The 18,979-nt window shown below is 39.8% G+C and overlaps 1 protein-coding gene across 1 annotated transcript; it reads right to left on the bottom strand.

Annotated features, from left to right (window-relative positions):
* Positions 1-8,499: 8,499 nt before the first annotated feature.
* LOC104026612 (OCIA domain-containing protein 2) lies at positions 8,500-16,689 on the bottom strand. Its single transcript, XM_009483462.2, has 6 exons — positions 16,624-16,689; positions 14,032-14,125; positions 13,131-13,184; positions 10,861-10,908; positions 9,763-9,868; positions 8,500-8,518 (listed from the first exon to the last, which is right to left on the bottom strand). Exons 1-6 carry the CDS (start codon positions 16,687-16,689, stop codon positions 8,500-8,502), a joined length of 387 nt encoding a protein of 128 aa, XP_009481737.2.
* Positions 16,690-18,979: the final 2,290 nt, after the last annotated feature.

Genomic DNA, 18,979 nt, shown 5'->3' with positions numbered 1-18,979 from the left:
GGAGAGCGTCAGAGCTGCCAGCTGCTCGGCAGCGCGGTGTGAAACCCCTGCCTAGACAAAGGCAGGCTGCGCAGAGGCAGCTCCCAAGATGATGGCGATCTACTGGATCCATGGAACTAATCATAAGAATGGGAGTGATTAAATGGCAAGCATTTGCTGCTGGGTAAGGTTTCAGATTTGTATTTTGGAGTATTATACGTGCAATGATATAGCAGGAAGTAACCTTGGGCATGGCCGGTTCAGTCGTCGCAGGCCTCAGCCTACAGCTGGAGTGAAGAATAGGTTTAAAATACGCCTCTGGGAGGAAGCTTTAAAGCTGTTTCTTGCTCTGAAATACCTGAGCTTGCCAATGTGCCTAACCAACACAGCATTGCTGATGAATGCTCAGAACATGCGTATGTGAGAAGTAACAAAAGTTCAGGTAAGTGGGTTTTTTAACGCAAGGTTCTAGCATCTGCTTTGGAAGTGCCATTGCTCTCGAACAATCTGTATGTCAAAGACAATGGGAAAAACCTCCATTCCCACCCTAGTATTTTTTTTACCCTTCATCCACAGAGAAAAACACTATATTGTAATTAAAATTACCTAAAGGCCTGTTTTCTCGAGAATCTTAAATCTTGTGCTCTCTGCGCAAGAAGATGTTTCAGTCTCCACTCCTAGGTATTAGCTACCTGGATTTTATTTCATGTGGCAAGGCTCTTAACATGGTTCTTCAACAGCTGTAAGAATATTAGAATGGTCACCCTGGCTCCCATGTTGGCTAATGATCCTTCTAGAAAGAGATCCTTCACTGGTATGCCCTCCTGTCCTTCGCTGATCAGAGTTGGGGAGCTTCCTGAGACAAAGGTTGCATTTGGATCATACAAATCCAGATGTTTCACAGCCACCGAGACTCTGTGTGGATGGTGCCTTTTGGAGTCATTTTATTTGTTTCCAGCCTACCCTGGGGCAAGAAGATCCATGATGGAATCATGCTGTATAAAGAAGTGCTTCTTGTCTGTTTGTTTTAAATCTGGTTTCACCGAGTGCCGACTGGTGGTCATTTTACAAAAAACAGCCATTACTCACTCCCTATTCATCTTTCACACTGTTACAGATACCATATCCTTCATCTGGAGTTGTTTTCAACCTGGAAAGTGGGTTACTTAATCTCTTGTGAAGAAACCATTTTGTACCTCCGATCTTCCCCCAGCCCCTTTTCTGTCTCTTGGCTCTGTTGTATGCTTTTTGAGATGGATTGGAGGCACTGCAATATTCAAGATGAGGACATGCCATAGAATTGCTCTGTAGCATAATCTATTTTTTCCCCAATTTTTTCCTAGGAATTGTTAATGTTCTATTTGCCTTTTGGCTGTCATAGACCACTGATCTTATGTCTTGCAACTATGCAAAACTACGCAAAAGACTCGCGGATCTCTGTACTGAGAATGTCAGAGTAATTTAAAACCAACTGTGTGATGCAGCTAGTATTTTTCCCCATGACAATGAAGCTTATTACTCAGCCTCTCAGTATTGAGATTTTTCCCTAGCGCTTCTATCATTTCATCATCAAGAAACTTAGTCATATTTTCCTTTATCGTAGTATCTGCTAAAATGTTGACTGGATGCCCCTGGCATGTCCCCAGAAGCCCTGTCAAGCCTTCTAGGTTTTAAACTGGCCTTGAGAACTGTCTCATTTATTTCTTGAAAACCTCATTTTCTTGAGAGACTTAAAAAAAAGGGAAAAAAAATTGCATACCAAAGCATGTGCACAGCATGGAGTAGCTCCCTTTGTTCCCATGCCCAGTCTTTCAAAAAAACATTAATATATTTGTAAGGCACAACATCCTGCTGTGAGAGCTGTAATGATTCTTCATAATATGTCATAGGTATACTTACGGCACTTCAGGACTTTACAAATCCACCTATTTTAGAGGTGATTCCTCAAATGAAGCACACACTTGGGAAAACAGTACACTTTATAAAAGCTAAGTGTGTAAGTAAAAGTGGCTTGGTATTTCCAAGACATGGAACTACTGCAATGCTGATGTCAGAAGCTGGATCCCTTTTTTTGGATCCCTTTTTTTTGCTCTCTCAAATGGAGCTCCTGTGTGTGATGCCAAAAATGAGTTGGGTGGGTGGGACAAATTACCAGCAGCTCTTTCATTGGTAGAAACAGTCATGAGGAAGAAGCTGCTGCTCCCAAATATGTGTTGCTGCCTGAGGCACCAGAGCGGAGCCCGAGCTCGCTGCCCCTCCATGCTTCCCACTTGGCCTGGTCCAGCATGCTCCTGTTGGAGCTCCTGCCCCAGAGCTTGCTCTCCTTCCCAGCCAGAGCCCTCCCCACCATTAACTGTGGTTGCAGAGCATGCCCTATTCTCTCAGTCTCCTCTCAAAATGTAATAAAATAAGCCCCAAATCTTATTTTTTATAGGGATTTATAAAAACTTGGATAGCGAGCTTTTATCTCCCCCTTCATTCCCAGTTTTAGAAGAGAATTACAGACCAGCTGGCTTGCCTAAAGTCTAACTACTAAGTCAGGATTTAAACAGCAATGTGCTTTGTTTTCAACCTCTCTTCTAAAACACAAGTTTTTTTTTTTTAAATTTGGTTTGAATGCAGTATTTGTGAAATGATTTCAAATAGCTAATAGGAAAGTCCCCAAAGAGAAGCAATCTACTGCAGTGGTTTGAGGTGAACATCATTACAGCTTTCCTCTTCTACTCTGACCCTTTTTCTATTTGTAATTTCATAAAGTGGATTGAGGCTTACATAAAGCTACTCACTTTGCACACATTACAGCTAAAGGATGTATTTTGTTTCTTGATTTTAGCAAGTACGTGGACTTCAACTAAGCTGTGATATGCCTAAGCACACAGTTAAAATCCCTCATCTCTGGGTGAAGAAAGCAAGCTGTACTTTCCAGATACAAATGATTAATGGGGAGCTATGTATGTTCACTGGATTTTTTTTAGCGTTTTTGTAACATCTTCCTGCCAAAAGGGAATGCATATCCTATTATTAGTACAAGAAAATACTAAAAAAAGTTTTAGCACTATATAAACAATGCCTGATCCTTTGTAAGGTCAACTATTTTTTCTCCTGGAGATCTCCTCCCTGCGTGTTCCAGACTGAAATAAAGATTACAGAAGCAACTGATTACCTCAGATCGTTCCCTATTTTTTTAACAAGTCACCCCTAAATTCAATGTATTCAACTTCTGCTTCCATTAAAACCAAATTCTTTAACTGACTTGTATGGAATACATGATAGTAACGGTCAACATAGGTTAGCTCATTAAATTGTGCATAATGACTACAAAACGGCTGTACTAACTTACAGTTCTTAGTGCACTCCTTGATAATCTTCAGGAGCTTATCTTCCCAAGCAGAAAAATCATGAGGGTCTGGCCTTGAGAGCACACGAGGTTTTGTCCAGCTCTTCCTGCCTTCCTTTTGCATAAAGTAATAATGTAAAATAATCAGTATGCATTTAAATGTTCCTTTCTGCATCACGCAGCACAACTACTTAACTCCCCAACACCTGCTTTCTTACAGAACTTCTCCTGTGAACTACAAGGCGCTTTTTCATATTTCTTTGTCAAATCCTAAGAAGCTTGCAAGCTTAACTAGGTCCTGTAAACTATCCAATGCTAAAAAATCCAGCATCTATCCCTAGAACATATCCAGCCACCAGGAAAATTCCAGCACACCTGTAAGTCACAGCACAATGAAAGCCAGTTGGCTGCAATTTTACCAAATCAAGTAACATGGTACAGAATGTGTTGTGAGTCTTCCCTATCCTTTTGTAGCTTGTGCCTTTGGGAGAGTCAGTTAACTTAAAGTTTACATTATTTTAAAATTTTTAAGTTACATTTAAGAAATATTGCAACATCATTGCTACCTCATTATAAAGGTAGCCCAGCTGCACACTTGACTAGATTGTTGGTCAAGCAAAGCGGGAGTAATTGTATTTTAACAAAATTAAATAACAACCTTGCCAAAACATACCCCCCATTATTTCTCAAATCAAGGAGTATTATGTGGAGCCTGATACCTGACAAGCTTAAATAATTATTTGGCCATAAGTCCTCTGAAGTACAGAAAAAAGCTTTTAAAGACCTTCTAAAGCACAGTTTGCCCATAAGCTGTGCTCATTTTTCCTTTAGTATGCACAAATTCAGTGCTAATACAGCTTAGATTCTCAAACAGCCTTTTTTTTCATATCAGTATCATGGTAACTCAGGAACTTAGATCCACACAATTAGCTAATCGGAGTATTGCCTCTTTCAAAGTATAGAAATAAATTTAGAAAAAAAAGGAGACAATTTTTATGTAACAGTACATTTATTACGGCAGAGTAATAGGAAGCCTGAACAAAACTACATTTAAAGCAAAGTGAAGTAGCTAAGTTGTAACTCCAGGAGATGACACTGACCACAAGAACAACCTCTAAGTCTGACATGGAAGGTCCTCGGTCGCATGCATCAATCTCCTTGGCATCACATGGATGTAATGGCTTGCGTCAGACAACCCGGGCGCCACTAACCTTGGTGCAGTTTGTTGCTGTTACCTTGACAGCAGATGTCAGATGAAGGGAAAGTAGCTGAGACACGTCACCACGCAAGTTTTGCTGGCTATCACAGGTGTACTGTGATGACGACATTATTTTCACAAAGGAGGTTGACTTCTCTGTGGTTGTGTAACCCTCTCTCCCTGCAGCCCCCGCCGAAGGCTCCCCAAGGCTTACCTGCCCGTACACCAACCATCGGCTCTGATACACCACAGCTGTGTACCCCAGACTCAGACTGCTGAGAAAGAGCTGCGGCAAAAGACTGTAGAAAGGTAAAAAGTGTAAAATTAAAGCCCCTGTTGAGACAGGGGTTCTTAGTAGTTCAAGAGGGCAAACACTAGTTTGGAAAGGTATAAAATCTTAATGGACAAAAAACCAGGGAAGCTAGTGAGTCTAGCCCTTCTCCTCCTGCCTGGTGGCTGCCTGGCTAGGAAAGGCTCTCCAAGTGCCTTATCAGGGTGGTGAGTATTTAGCCTAATAGCTTGTTAAATCTAGAATGTCTTTTGTGTGTAGTAACCAATTAATAGTTACTTTATACTTTTACATTCTATATATCCTGCTTGCAGAATCTCTTTGTGCCCAGGTAAAGATGCCCAAAGAAGCTGGTTCAAAAGAGGGGTACTCACAATAGGCATAGTATAAAAGCAAACAAAAAAAACCCCCACAGAAGACAGGCTTCATCAATTGACAGTGAAGCCCAAACTTGTCAGCAGCTGTACGTTTGATGTCCATGTGAACACCATCACTGTTTAGGGGAAGTGTCTGCTTTTGATTTTCTGAGATGTGTCATGGAAGTTTGTGTGTCATGCTGTTTGTAGAGAGCATGTGCCATCTAGTTTTTTCTCAATATCTACTAGCCTTGGATTGCGTGCAGACCATAAACTGTTCCAAAATATTGTATCTTCTGTGTGACGATACTCTAACAAACTTCTAGCTTAGTACTCTTAAAACAGTCCATAAACAAGGAGTCAGCTCAGAGATGGAATAGCTGCTTAACTGTATAAAATCATTTAAACATCCTTGCACTCTTTCTTTTTGACATAGAAGACAAACATCCAGGCGTATGCATTTTGCTTGCTGCACGAAGTATTGCCAGCATCTAAGTACAATAGACAAATTTAATTTTTCAGCACTAAGAGCTAAATTGCACTGAAGGGAGAAAAGTAAACCAAAACATGCTGAGAAGAGGAAAAACCAAGAAGTGCATTACAAGAAACTGGTATTTACTATGAACAGAACTATACATTAAGCAACTACTTCAAATAAGTCGATTTACACCAAACCAAAGATATTATTTCTTCTCTGCAGAATAAAGCCTTGAAATAAAAAGCTGATCCATAAGATTTTTATCACCTTCACCACATCTGTAAATGGAATGAAAGGACCCGTTAATTAGCTGAGTGGCACCTTGTTTTCGATGTGAAATGTGCAGCTTCTTCGTGATTTCTCGGAGAACTCTGCAAAGTCCCTGAGGATAAAAGACATTACCTTTGGACTCATCCACATGAGTATAATTTTATCTGGGTGGTCCTCCTAGGCAATGCCAGACCTTGCGATGTATGCTTAGCGTGAATAGCGGTGAGACGCACTCAGTAGGGTCTCTATACATTTTTAGAGCATAGCATGCTAAATTAAGAATTTTTATTAAAACAAAAAATGAGGTTATGAGTTTATTGTTTTCACTGTTCAACAATACAGAAAACAACATAATGCTTACCGTATTTATTTTCCTAAGTTTCTAAAACCTGTCCATCAAAACTGATTTCTGGCAAATTCAAAAGATCACACTGGCCCAAATATAATGGCTTTTTTCTTCCAGCAATTAAAATTTGAAAGAAATACACTTGTCTTACATTTGTTTTCAGACTATGTTTCTGACTAAGCTTTCGAGCCCTTTTAAAAACAAACAAGACCTAAGTGGCTGGTAAAAAGTGCAGCAAGTAAGGTCTTTGATGAACATGTGAGCTGGAACAGGAAATAGGTTCCACAGCAGAAATTCCAGGACCCCTTGCAGGAGGAAAACAAACAGAGGGGCCTGTGGCATCCTGCTTTCTTCCCTTCATACAACTGCAAGACTCCTTTGTATTTGAGACAATTTGGAATTTATTTAAAACCTCATTGGTACTTATACACCAGAAAAAACACTGTCAGCTCACAGAGGAAGGCTGAAAAAGGGAAAAAGCTGAAAAAGAAAATGTGTTTGGATTTCAGGTTCAGCAAGCTCCAGCTCAGACAAAGTGTGGAGGTATATCCCACCATCAACATTTGATTCCAGGACACAAGTAATTGCTAGTAAGTGACTGTCCTCAATTAAATATGCTTTGGGGTGCTCATATGAAATAGGTGAGGATAGTGGCCTACATAAGCAAACATTTATTTAAGAGAAAATCTTCAAAAGCATTTAAATCAGCACAGTAATACAAGAGCTTAATTAAGCTCACAACTGCTGATGGATTTTGGGTGTTACTGATACACAGTTATCTGAGCCTGGCTTGCTCCCTCCTTCGTGCTAGCATTAGCAAGTTACCCATCAGAACGGTTTGATTTTTTTTTCCCCTTTCCTTATGGGTCTGATACCCAGCTAGAGCAGTAAGCTGATCTGGAGGGCCGCAGTGCTTCATGATCTCTACAGCTGGCACAAGAGAAGCACTGCCCATTTTGGCAGCAACCCTATTTGGTAAGCCTAAGCCAAAGTGCATTTTCTGCTAGCGGCTGAGCACTTGCAGCTCTTGATATGAAATGCTCAGGCAGTGGCAAAGTTGATTAAAACCAGGAATTTATTCTAATGGCTTCTTTCAAGATAATCCTTACTGCCATAATGTATTGTTGCATAGTAAAAAGCCATCAAAATCCCTCTTCTGGGTAAGTAAACAGGTTCTGCTAGGATACTCCTCCTTACAGATTGTCTGCAGCCATGCACTTCAGAGGAAGAAAGGGACCATTATCAATACCCTTGTCTAAATTCCTACGTAATACATGCCAAAGAGACTCAGGCCAACAATTTCTGCATCAGGCTTTTGTTCCAAGCTACAGTTAGAGCCATAACAAACGCACATGGCAGCATTTCAAACAGGCCCTCTGCTCTCCTCTCTTTGCAGGCAGCCAAGCTCTTTGCAAGCATTTTCACACATTCTCCTGCCTGTGAGAAATGTAGGCCACAGCTTACCACAAGCAGAATGTGTGAAAATGCTTTTAAAAAGCCCAGCTGCTGGCCTGTTTTTCACAGACAAAGAGTGAAAGTCCTTTTAAATACCCCGCTGTCTTCCACCCTGTAAACTCTTTTTCACAAAGGGAACTTTCCCCTTTCCAGGGTGAAAACATCACATGGGCCATCTCCTCTGCCCCAGCGTGTGGTTGCTCTAGCACCACTCTTGTACTACCCTCACTAAGGCTCTGGCCAAACCACAGTACTGGATTAAAAAAAAAAAACCCACACCAAACCAACAAACAAACCCACCACAACTGTGCCTGCTTTTAGATTCTCAATATTTCAATGTATTCTTAAATATCAGTATTATCCATAATTACTTGATTCTTAAGTAAAAAAGTTGTAAATTGAAAGGAGTTATATTTGTTTTCATACAAGTAGTCAATCCAAATTAATTCCAATTAAGTGAATAAACAATACTCTGCTAAAGCTAAAGCAGAAATTCCTCAGAAATGGGGAATTTAAAATTAGCATAAAAGGTATGTAAGGTACAAATGAAGAAACAAATTTAATTACAAACCATAGATAGAGAATACTTCCTTGAATAATGCTCAGATTTTAATCCATGATCAAAATCCATGATTTTCACTATATTCAAAGGTTTCAAAGAAGAATTCCACTCAACATGGATAATAAAATGAGAATTTATTTTAGATTTCAAGGTTGCCTACCTGGGACTAAGATGCTGAAGGAATTGAACCTTCTTTCTCATTCGATTCTAATTTTGCTTCACATTCTTTTCAAGTATGATGACAATGCCTACAATATTGAGAGCAGATAAAGTATTCAAGAATTTTGCTGGATTACTTCTAACACAACCATATAGCATGCTGGCAAATGTTCTTGAAGAAGTAATCTCTTGCCTACGTTCTTCAATTGTTGTAATTGCTTTATAGGACATAAACTGCAACAGATGACACCTAAATGTCTCAACCAATAAAACCCCATTAATTATTAACTACCATTTCCAGCAATCACCAAAATATAATAGGATTTTCTAAGCAGGAAAAGACAGTCCTTGCCATTGTACCTATCAATAATGAGCAAACAGAGTTAGGAGCAAAGCGTATAATACAAAAGTGACAAATAGCCACTTTGTGTAACAGCATGTGAGGAAAAGTAATAGCTCTGTTATGTGGGGGAAGAATGGAAGTGGAGAGACATACGAACAATGAAGAAGCTTGCCATTATCAGTCAGGCATTTTCATAGGCATAAAAGCTCACATTGGTCTCGGGGAAAGGTGTGGAAAGAGAGAATGGTTTTGTGGGAAGGATTTTCGCAAATGTGTTTTGTGTGTGAAAGGTGCATAATGATAAGCCGTACTGGGAAAGAAAAGTAGTACTGGCAGCTGAAGGAGGAGCCTGGAAGGAAGTCAAGAGTGTGATTTGATGGGAAAGAGTACTTTATATGAAGTTTAGAAAACAATGACTAAAACATGGAGGTGACAGGATGCAACCATTGAGATCTATCATATGGTTAGAGTTGCAAGGTGGAAAAAATAGCCTTGCAGTTTGTGCTCTTCATGGGTTGGCATGACAGTATGAGGCTGGGCAGCACCACAGAGGAGGAGGCTGGAATGTGGGTCGAGATTGAAACTGTTGTTAAAATATGAGGATACTGTAAAAAAGAACTGCAGTGTATTTGGCCAGATGTATGGTACAAAGGAGGACTCAAAGGGCCAAGTGATATCATAGAAGATTGTGAGACACTTAGAAGCACAATACTAGATGAAAAGACGAGTAACTCTTGTTCCATCACAGTTAGAAGTATGATAATTGCATTTAAATAATGGTTTTCCTAATAACAGGCATTACACTGAGTATAATTTGCATTTTCTGAAGAATATTTAGTAGTTTCTAATACTGACATATATAGCCTAAGAATATAAGAGTAGTACCTCATGACCTGATCACAAAATTTAAATTCATATTTTTGCTGCATAATATTTTTACTATTGTAAAGCTATTTTGATCTAGGATTAATGATTTAAATAAGCACAAACCTTTTTTGTTGTGGACCAAATGGTACAATACCAATTTTCTGGAACTTTTTTTGGCATTCTCCTATGTATGACATCTTTCCAATGGCAAAACTTAAGACACCGGCAACTATGAAGAGAGGTAACAAAACATCATTAATACAAGAGCTTAAATCGAGAGTCTCCTATTGGCTCCATTTTAATTATATGATGAATTGTATGTAGCGTGTCTTCTCAAAACATGTTGCAAATGTCTGTGAAGTTATACAGGGATTACAGGGATGATTTCAATAGCTATTGAAAACCAGCTACCTATCGTGAGACATAGCAACTGGTCCAAAACAATGCAGACAGGAAAAGGATATCATATTCACCTGGAATTACAAGACTTCAGATTCAGAGGAACAGATTATAGAGAAAGCCCACAAGAAAATTAAATCACAATGTCAGCACTAATTCCTCTTGCCCTTGTATGCACACTATACTATTTCTGATGATCACAATTTTAACACACACTTTCTCAGGGCTTCTAAGAAGCTAGAACATCAGCCTGCCACACTATTGCACTGGGGCTTTCACTCATTAGACAGTCAGAATAAAAATATTACTTCAACATCCTCAATTTTCTGTTGAACTTCTGCTGAAGAGGGAATCAACTTAATTTCTTGCTATTTAAGAGCCACCTTACTGTACAGTTTCTGTGCTTTTATTTGTTTTCTTTACCAATGTTAAGATAAATCAGATGAACATACAAAAAGGAACATACTATTTTACATATACTATGATGGCCCCTTGATACCGTAAGATGTGTGATCTGCCAAGCATCGCTGATCAATGAGGCTGACATTATTTATAAAACAAAGGTGAGATTGGAGTTTTTACTAGTTTGAGAGGATATATTAAGTGAATATAAGCTACTACTGAAAATGTTTACATTAAAAGATCCTTATTTCAAACATTTATTTTTAAACACAGCAGAATTCTGATTTCCTAAAGTGCTGCGGTAACATCTCATAAACTCCAAGGAAGGAAGAGTTTGAAAAGAGATTCAGAGAGATGCATCCAAGGTCTGCAGATTGCCTGTAAATAACCTTTTTCCTTTTAGAATTGGGTACAACTTATTTGCCATCTTAGGTAATGCACCAAATTTTGGGCGTGCTGAGAAAATGCCTACAATAAAAGGAAATATTCAGAAAACTTACTAATTTGAGCAACTCACCAGCACTCAAAACCAAAGACAGTATTTTTCTTACAAGCTTTTGCATTTCTGAAGGTGAAGACTGTACAAAAATCTTGTAAGTCCAGTAACTCATATTTAGGAACATCAGGGCACTTTCCACTCCACTAGTTCTCAGTGCATCTGTCTTGGTGCAGTCCTAGACTCACAGGAGGAAAATAATCTGGAGTTCGCAGGATTCGCTTCAGGCAGGGGTTCGGAGTGTAAATCAACATGAAAGCAGCATGGCTGCTACTGGTGACACTTGCAGCACTGCAGGAGGAGGAGATGGAGGCTTATGTTTCAGCACAAACCAACTTCGCAAATACAATAAATCTCTTACTCGGGGTCCAGCTCCTTGTGTTGTGAGAAGGAGGCTCAAACTGTTCTTCAGTAGTTTTCTATGGCTATTGATTAAATAGGGGGAGAGAAGAGAGAAGAGATCATGCATTTTGGCCTTTACGAGGAAAATACAGTGTGCTGAACATGAAAAACTAAAGATTAGCTTTTCCTACCAAAAGCCACCTCCCCGCAGTTAACACCAGGAGCTAGAACCACGATGCCTCTCCAAGCGTGTGTGTCTGGCAGAGGAGTGCCATGCTGTGGAGGAGGGCTCCATACAGCAACACTGCCATGGCAAAGGGAAGGGAAGCAAACACTGCTTGCACTGTTACATGCATTCAGTCAGTATTAATGAGGCTCAGAAGCTCCAGCTTCTTCTAGAGCCAGCGTACTGCATGCAGTCATCAGGGAGGAGTGTTTAGACAGAGGAGCATTCAGTCTATGCTGAGTGCAAGGGCCTTCGCCCACTGGCATCTACGCAATTTTAAATTGGGTCTTTCAGGGGAGGGAGGAACAAAATTGTTGTTTGTTTCTAAAGAGCCCCCGCCCCACCTTCCAACTACGGACACACAGTAATAATTATTTCATGTGGGCATTTGTTATTTCACAGCTGATAAGAAATGTCGAAGTACAATGGAGAGAAACTGAGAAGAGTACCCGGTGCCAGAGGGTGGCATGTTAGCTACTGAGACAACCCCAGTGCCCTTCCTATCACTGCTCACCCCTTTTCAAATGTGTAAACCTTTCTTTTCAAAGGTGTAAACCTTTGCCTTCCCTCACACGCTCTCCCTTGCTCCTTCCCTTCCCATCTGCCTACAAGCTCCTAGGTCAAGGATGCAACAGGGAACCCATGTCAGCCTCTTGTGGTATATAAAGCACAGCTTTTAGGTTTTCTGCTCTAGTCCTCCTGATCATTTTAGTAAAAAAAAAGAATGCGATCAGGAGGAAACATGGTAATAGTGGCTGGAACAAAACAAGGGGCTTGCAACCACACACAGTGAGGAAAGGCTGAGCCACTTCCACCTCTTCCATTTGCTGTTGCCCACCACCCATCCCTTATAGCCACTGGATTCTTTTCTTCTTCTTGCTTGAGGGCCTGTGTTTTGTCTCTTCTCCCACTTGCCCTTGCTGTAAATGGCTGCTGCTGCAGGCTGAAGGACTGTCTTATTTGCTCCTGTGGGACACACCTATCTTAGCAGTCTTCAGGGTGGAAGCCCCTTCACTCTTTACCCAAAATGCTAACCTCAACCTTATTATTAAAGACCCCCAGAAGGGAAACTTAAGGTGCAGTGTGTAGAACTGGGCTCATCCACCACATAAATGGAATACAATTCTCTTTTGTGTTAGCCTGCAGATCGCAAGCCATCTCTGTAAAAAGCTCTCTGTCTCCTCACTTTGGCAGTATTCCTTGCCCCTTTACACCAAAGCTGTATTCATATTGATATGTGGTCACTGTAAAAACATTGCCAGCATTTCTCAAGTAAACCAACAATTGGAGCTACAGTGTGCAAATCTGATGCCCCTGCTCAGGTTGTACGATGCTCTGCCCTACAAGCAGCCCCAGTGAAGACTCGACTCAAATACATGTGATCATGGTGACGGAATCTAGCCATCAGTCTTTGAATTAATAAATTCTCTTTTCAGTTCACGTTCTTTCAGAAGAATGACTGTGGCAAAGCATACATAATGATCAAATCACTGTAACAATGATGGTGATGAGTGAGAGGAATATTGAACTTGAAAAACAACAGGCTTTAGGGAAACTTGCATTTCAGTAGTAATTCTAGAGTCTCAACTTCATAACTTATGACCATCATGTATTTTTTATATTTACCTTTTGAGACTAGCTCCTGGGTGACAAGCATACTCCCAAGAGACAAAGGAAGAACTGTAAAAATAAAAAGGAGGAGTATATCTGGTATCAGCCAAAATTTGTTACCCATTTGTTAAATACATTACCCTCTCATATGTTAAATGTTTTATATGTTAAATGTTTAATATGTTTATAATGTTAAACACATTACTCATCTTCTAACCATCAACTTTGCATACTGTCTTAATCACCTACACATTCAGATTACGATCTCCTCAAAGCAAAGATGTGTTCACACAGTGCCAGACATCAAGCACGCTGTAGCATCTGGAGCTAATGAATTATATATATTTATTAAACAACAGCTTCCATAATCTGAGTATCTCCTCTCAGTACTGCAGCACTGGTAACGACAGCAGCTCCAATTAAATGCTGAAACACTTTTCAATCTTCTCCTTTCAGAAAAATGTATAATATAGATAAAAAACTGACATGGTGGACTTAAAAGGCACTAAAACACTGAGTAAATACTATTTTAGATGACCTAACACCTAAAGAGTTTCACAAACCCAAGACACATAGCAGTGCCTGCCTTTCATTCAAAGGCAAGAATAAGTATGTAATAAAGTAAAACATTCCTAAGGTTGTTTTAATAACGGACTTCAAGAATAGAACCAACTCTATGATTGTTAAAGTAAGTTCGTATTAAACAAGACCTTAATTCAACCACCTTTACCTATGATGATTATGTAAGTAATTCAATTAACCCTATAATAACATATTGCTCAACTTAAGGTGACAGAGTTAACCCACAATAATATTCCAACAAAACCCAATGTATTACAATAAATGGCATGGCATTTTGCATAACTACATCAAGAAGTCATTCTCAGTGTGATAAGAACAAGTTTGGATTGCTCACCTCTGTACCAGAAACTTTCCTTTTTGCATTCTGCATGGATCCTTGTAATTTCTGCAGCATTGTGAGTTTGTGAGATGGGACAATAGAACATGGGCTGAAAGGATAAACCTGGCTTAGCTTATTGAATTTAATCTCACAGGAAGAAAAAAATAAATCAATTAAAGAAGACAAATTATTTAAAAACCAAATAAAATACAATGCAAAAACCAACCAAACAAGCAAAACTCCTTGGTCGGTTGTTAGCAGCGTGATGAAATACTTCATACCCCAATATAGAAAAAGAAGGAACTATATAGGTTTTAAAGTTAAAACCACTCATCTTGTTGGTCTGTAAATAGCTTAGCTGCTGCTTACCCCAGAAGTATATAGTTTTATTTCTGTTAGCCATTTCATTCTTATGAGCTACATCAGCTTTCTGGAAAAGAAATTACAGGAAATAAAGGCAGAGTGGTAGTTTCTAAAAATGAAGTTCTGCCCCATACAGAAGTCAATTTAAGTTCAGTAAGAGTACATTTTGCAAGTATTCAGGAGAGGGTCAACATAAGCTCTGTCAGATTCCCCTAACTAGCCTAACTTTCTCTCTGAGCAGTCTAAATATATTCATGGCATTAGCTGAACTCAACCGTAGTGGCTTCACCTTCATAATAATTCGCTTGCTGACAGGCTTCTTTTAGGCTAATGGTAGCTCTTTTTTTTTCCCATTTTGACTGTGAGAAAAAAGTGACAGTATTCTCTCTTGCATTCTACTATCCAGGGTATTGACATGTGGATGTAAGTACATTATTTTTCTTTCTTTAAGAGATGACTTGGTTATCAGTGTTAGCACTTGTAGTATCATTATTTGACATCTAAAATATATGGGTGTACTGGTTTTGGCTGAGAGTTTATTTTCTTCATAGTAGCTGGTATGGTGCTGCGTTTTGGATTTGTGACCAAACCAGTGTTGATAACACAGGGATGTTTCAGTTATTGCTGAGCAGTGCTTGCACAGAGCCAAGGCCTTTTCTATTTCTCAGGCTGCCCTGCCAGCGAGCAGGCTGGGGGTGCATGAGAAGTTGGGAGGGGACACAGCTGGGACAGCTGACCCCGACTGACCCAAGGGATATCCCATACCATATGATGTGCTCAGCAATAAAAGCTGGGGGAAAGGAGGAGTTGTCATTAAGTTAAAATTAGTTGAAATTTTAACATTTTTCTGTAAAACCACGACCTCTACAAACATACCTATTCTTGAAAGCAAAACCAGACTTCACAGAACAAGCAGTGCCTTGGGAAAAAGAGCACATTAGTCTGTTACAGGATTCCACCTCATTTTATGCCCGACTGATCCATGATTTTGTAACCATAATAATGAAATGCATTTATTGGCTGCAGCCACACATTTCACATTTTAGCTAATTAATATCTGAGCCCTTCTTCAAGCACTGCTCCCACTGAAGTTAATGGTGGTGCTGCTTGGGTAAACAGTAGAGAACTGACTCCACTCCAGACCCTAGAGAACCACTCCAAACTGGTTTCACAGCAAGGTCACAGCAAATACAATAAAATCCAAACAGGCTGAGTGAAAGATAAGGAAATGAGTGTCAGGGCCCTAAGTGCACCAACAGGCTTTGCAACCTTTCTGTCCTTACACACACCCTGCCAGGGGTTTAGTTGCCTGGGCTCAAAGTCAGCTCTAATATAGTAACACTGAATTAGGCTGCTGTGAAAACAGCAAAACTGGGAGAAAGAGCTGCAAGAAGCTTTGCCCAGGGCCCCTGCCCCTTGGCTCAGGAGCTGCGTTTAAGCTCAGGCCCTCGCCTTAACTGTGTTGTAGGCATGCCCGTACCTGCCATTTTACCATGATTATCCCTACCTTGCCTTGCTAACTTGACATCCTGGCTTACCGACAGACTTGCCTTATTGCTATGGACCTGCCCAGCAATCACTGGACCAACTGCTGGCTGACCCCAGTTAACATCACTGCATCTGCTCTGCTCCTCTTTTTGGGATACTGTGGGACTGTGCTCCTTGTCCCTGAGGTCACAGCCCCTGCCCACCTCGCTGTCACTTGTGGCTCCTGGGTCACCTTCCCTTGCAGATAAGCCCACTTTTGCTGCTCTCTGACAGTGGCTGGTTAGCACCAAGATCATACCACATTTAAATTCCTTGTGGGAAATTACATGTTTATAGCATAAAATGGTAAAATTTGAACCCACGTGGGTAGCTGATTTCTCCAGCAGAGGGGAATGCTCATCTTCCGTACAGCTGGAGGGCAGGTTCTTGTGCAGTACTGGTCCCTTCTCCCCCTCTGAATACATATGCATGCACATGCACAACTTGATGGGGACAGGTTATACTGGACACTAGGGCTCTGCCAGTTCATAACTAGTTTAACTAGCATAGCATAAATCAGAGCCCACTATCTTAAGACTCAAAAGCTCCTAGCCCTCTGAGTGTAGTGAATCAGGAAGAATAACACATAGCCCTTTCGTCTCTTCATTTATATGCTTAAGCTAACAGACACCTGTTTCTCTCTTCAATAAGAGCCACCAATGCAAAATCCCAGCTATTCACTAGCAGTAGCGTCAAAAGGGAGGAAATGCAGCTTACCCCTGCAGTTTGCCTTAGTAGAGATGGAGATGTCTGACTTTCCTGTTGGGTTGTTTTGGAAGACATTGTCTCTTTCCTTCTACTCTGCTGCCGATCTTGGTCAGCAGAAATTACATGTTTTATGCTTGGCTACCTGTCTTTCTGCTAGGTACAGAAGTAAAAAGCCAAAGTATCATACTGATACTGTAAGTTCAGTGTTCACCTAGAAATAGTAATGACCAAGTTCAAAGGAGTATATTTTTTTCACAGCAGACAGCATCCAGTCACCTGATTATATACAGTTTACAGCACAGTGTATCACTTGTTACCAATACACAGTTGTACGTAGCCTAATTCAAACAGGGAAGTCGGTAAGTACAATCAGATGCTGGATCATGACCTAGCACAGCACTCTCAACCACAAAGAAATGAGAACAAATATGAGCAAGTCATCCAAAACCTTTCTAATTTTTATTGTACTGCAGGTCAAAAATTTAGCTTCTTTAGTGTACTGTCCAGAATCGCTGTACTACTTCTATCCTCACTGCCATCATCTGAAGTTTTGATTCCACAGGACCCACAATGCAAGCCTATCACGAACCACATCTCTGTTTCCAACAAACACAATCCAGTTACAAACATGCTTTAAAAAAAAAAAAAAAACAAACTGTAAGAATAAATAGATTCCAAAGAATTTTAGAGTTGCAGTCTTCCATGCCTGAGAATCATGCTGCTAGGGAAAAGTAAGAAGGAATCACATTTATTTCTGAAGTAATTTAAACATCTAAACTGTGATTTTTTTACCTAGCACTTTGCTGCATGGTCTGGCACTTTATTTATCAACATACAGGGCACCACTGCTTTTCAAAAAGTACCTTCTGAGAATGGTGGCACTGACCAAGGCTAAAGTGACTGCGAAGGACAGAGTTAAATAGGAAACATACGGAACAATGTAATAACCTGAATGGTTTTTGGCATTCATAATATTACTATATAAACCACTTCCTGCATTTACTTTGGGGTCAGTTACACAGCTACAAAGTTCAAGCAGTGTCTGCTTCACACACACTGGATATTCAGACAGCAATGCTTTTTTAAGTGATCATGGGACAGAAGCAACACAACCTGCTCTCCCCTTGGTAAAAAGACTCAGTTAAGCATTGCATTCACATCAATCTGCACTTTATTCTCAGCCACTCTTAAAATTGACAATGACCACTGTGTCTTTGAAAAAAATTAAGTTTGAAAATCCTCATAATGTTGGGATAGCCCACAGCTCTTCACTGTCTGCCTCACCCTGACTAAGAGCAATTTAATTTTCCATCAGTCTCTTGTCACTTAATGCAAAAAGGAGATAAAAGATGAGAAAAATGCATAAAACTCTGAAGGGGTTTACATCAATCAAAGACACAAAATTTTCTTATTATCTGCCTTCTTATTCTTATCTGCTCACGAAGCCTACCTGTGCAGACAGTTGCATAAAAAGCATCACTGGCAAGTACTACTGACTGATAGGTTTCTAACTGCTGCAACAGATTTTAAGTGGTCATCTTTTCCATGAGGATAAAAGAAGCTGAGTCACTGAAGAAAATAAATAAAACAAAAAACCAAAAAAATTAAGGAGCATAAATTAGGTTATAAAATTTTGCAGCTTGCCATTAACCCCCTGTATTGACTTCAGCATACATTTCTCCAGAATTAGAAGTTATTCAGCTAAACTTCCACTTCAACACAACAAAGAATCCCAAAAATATGTACCCCTTTAAGCAGCTGCCTGGTACCTCTCCCACTTGGAATGAAAGCTGAAAGCTATACTGGCAGGAACGAAGCAAAGGGACAGAGTCGAGGTCATCAAAATATTATTTAATTGAATTATTAATATTAGTACTTAGCACACGTGCTGCCTCCTAACTGAGGAACGTAAAAGTGTTCCAGTATTTCGGGGCATTGTGTCTTGGAAAGACAACTGTCATCCCAAAAAATAACTTTATTTGCATTGACCTATTGAAGAAACGTAACTTTCTTGCATATTTTTACTGAGAAACTTATTGCTGTTTTCTCACCCTAACAATTATATGTTAGCGTAACAATTAACTGTATATTCTCTTAGCTACCTTGGGAGGAATTCCCCAATGATGTTATTCTTCTGTTTAACTGAAATACCTATATAACACATGATTAAATCAATGTGGTTTGCAAGGATCAAATATTCAAAAAACTTACTCTACAAGAACTGCTCTGGATCATTGACTCATTTACAGAAGAAAAGGCTAATATAAGACTCCTGAAAGATCTCATGGTTTTGATTCTTCTAACTGGTTGATGAAGAAGCAGTATGCAAGAAGATAGCTATGTTTTTCGGATGTGAGAATTGCCA

The sequence above is a fragment of the Pelecanus crispus genome, chromosome 4 (assembly GCF_030463565.1).
Source record: "Pelecanus crispus isolate bPelCri1 chromosome 4, bPelCri1.pri, whole genome shotgun sequence".
Taxonomy (NCBI): domain Eukaryota; kingdom Metazoa; phylum Chordata; class Aves; order Pelecaniformes; family Pelecanidae; genus Pelecanus; species Pelecanus crispus.
This window is presented reverse-complemented; position numbering and strand designations above follow the sequence as displayed.

Coding starts and splice junctions, on each gene's coding strand:
- LOC104026612 (XM_009483462.2), bottom strand. CDS start 16,689: ATGTCTTCCAAAACAACCCAACAGGAAAGTCAGACATCTCCATCTCTA. Junction 10,909..13,130: donor CCAGGAGCTAGTCTCAAAAG/GTAAATATAAAA, acceptor CTTTTATTGTAG/GCATTTTCTCAGCACGCCCA. Junction 9,869..10,860: donor TGCATTACCTAAGATGGCAA/ATAAGTTGTACC, acceptor CTCTCTTCATAG/TTGCCGGTGTCTTAAGTTTT.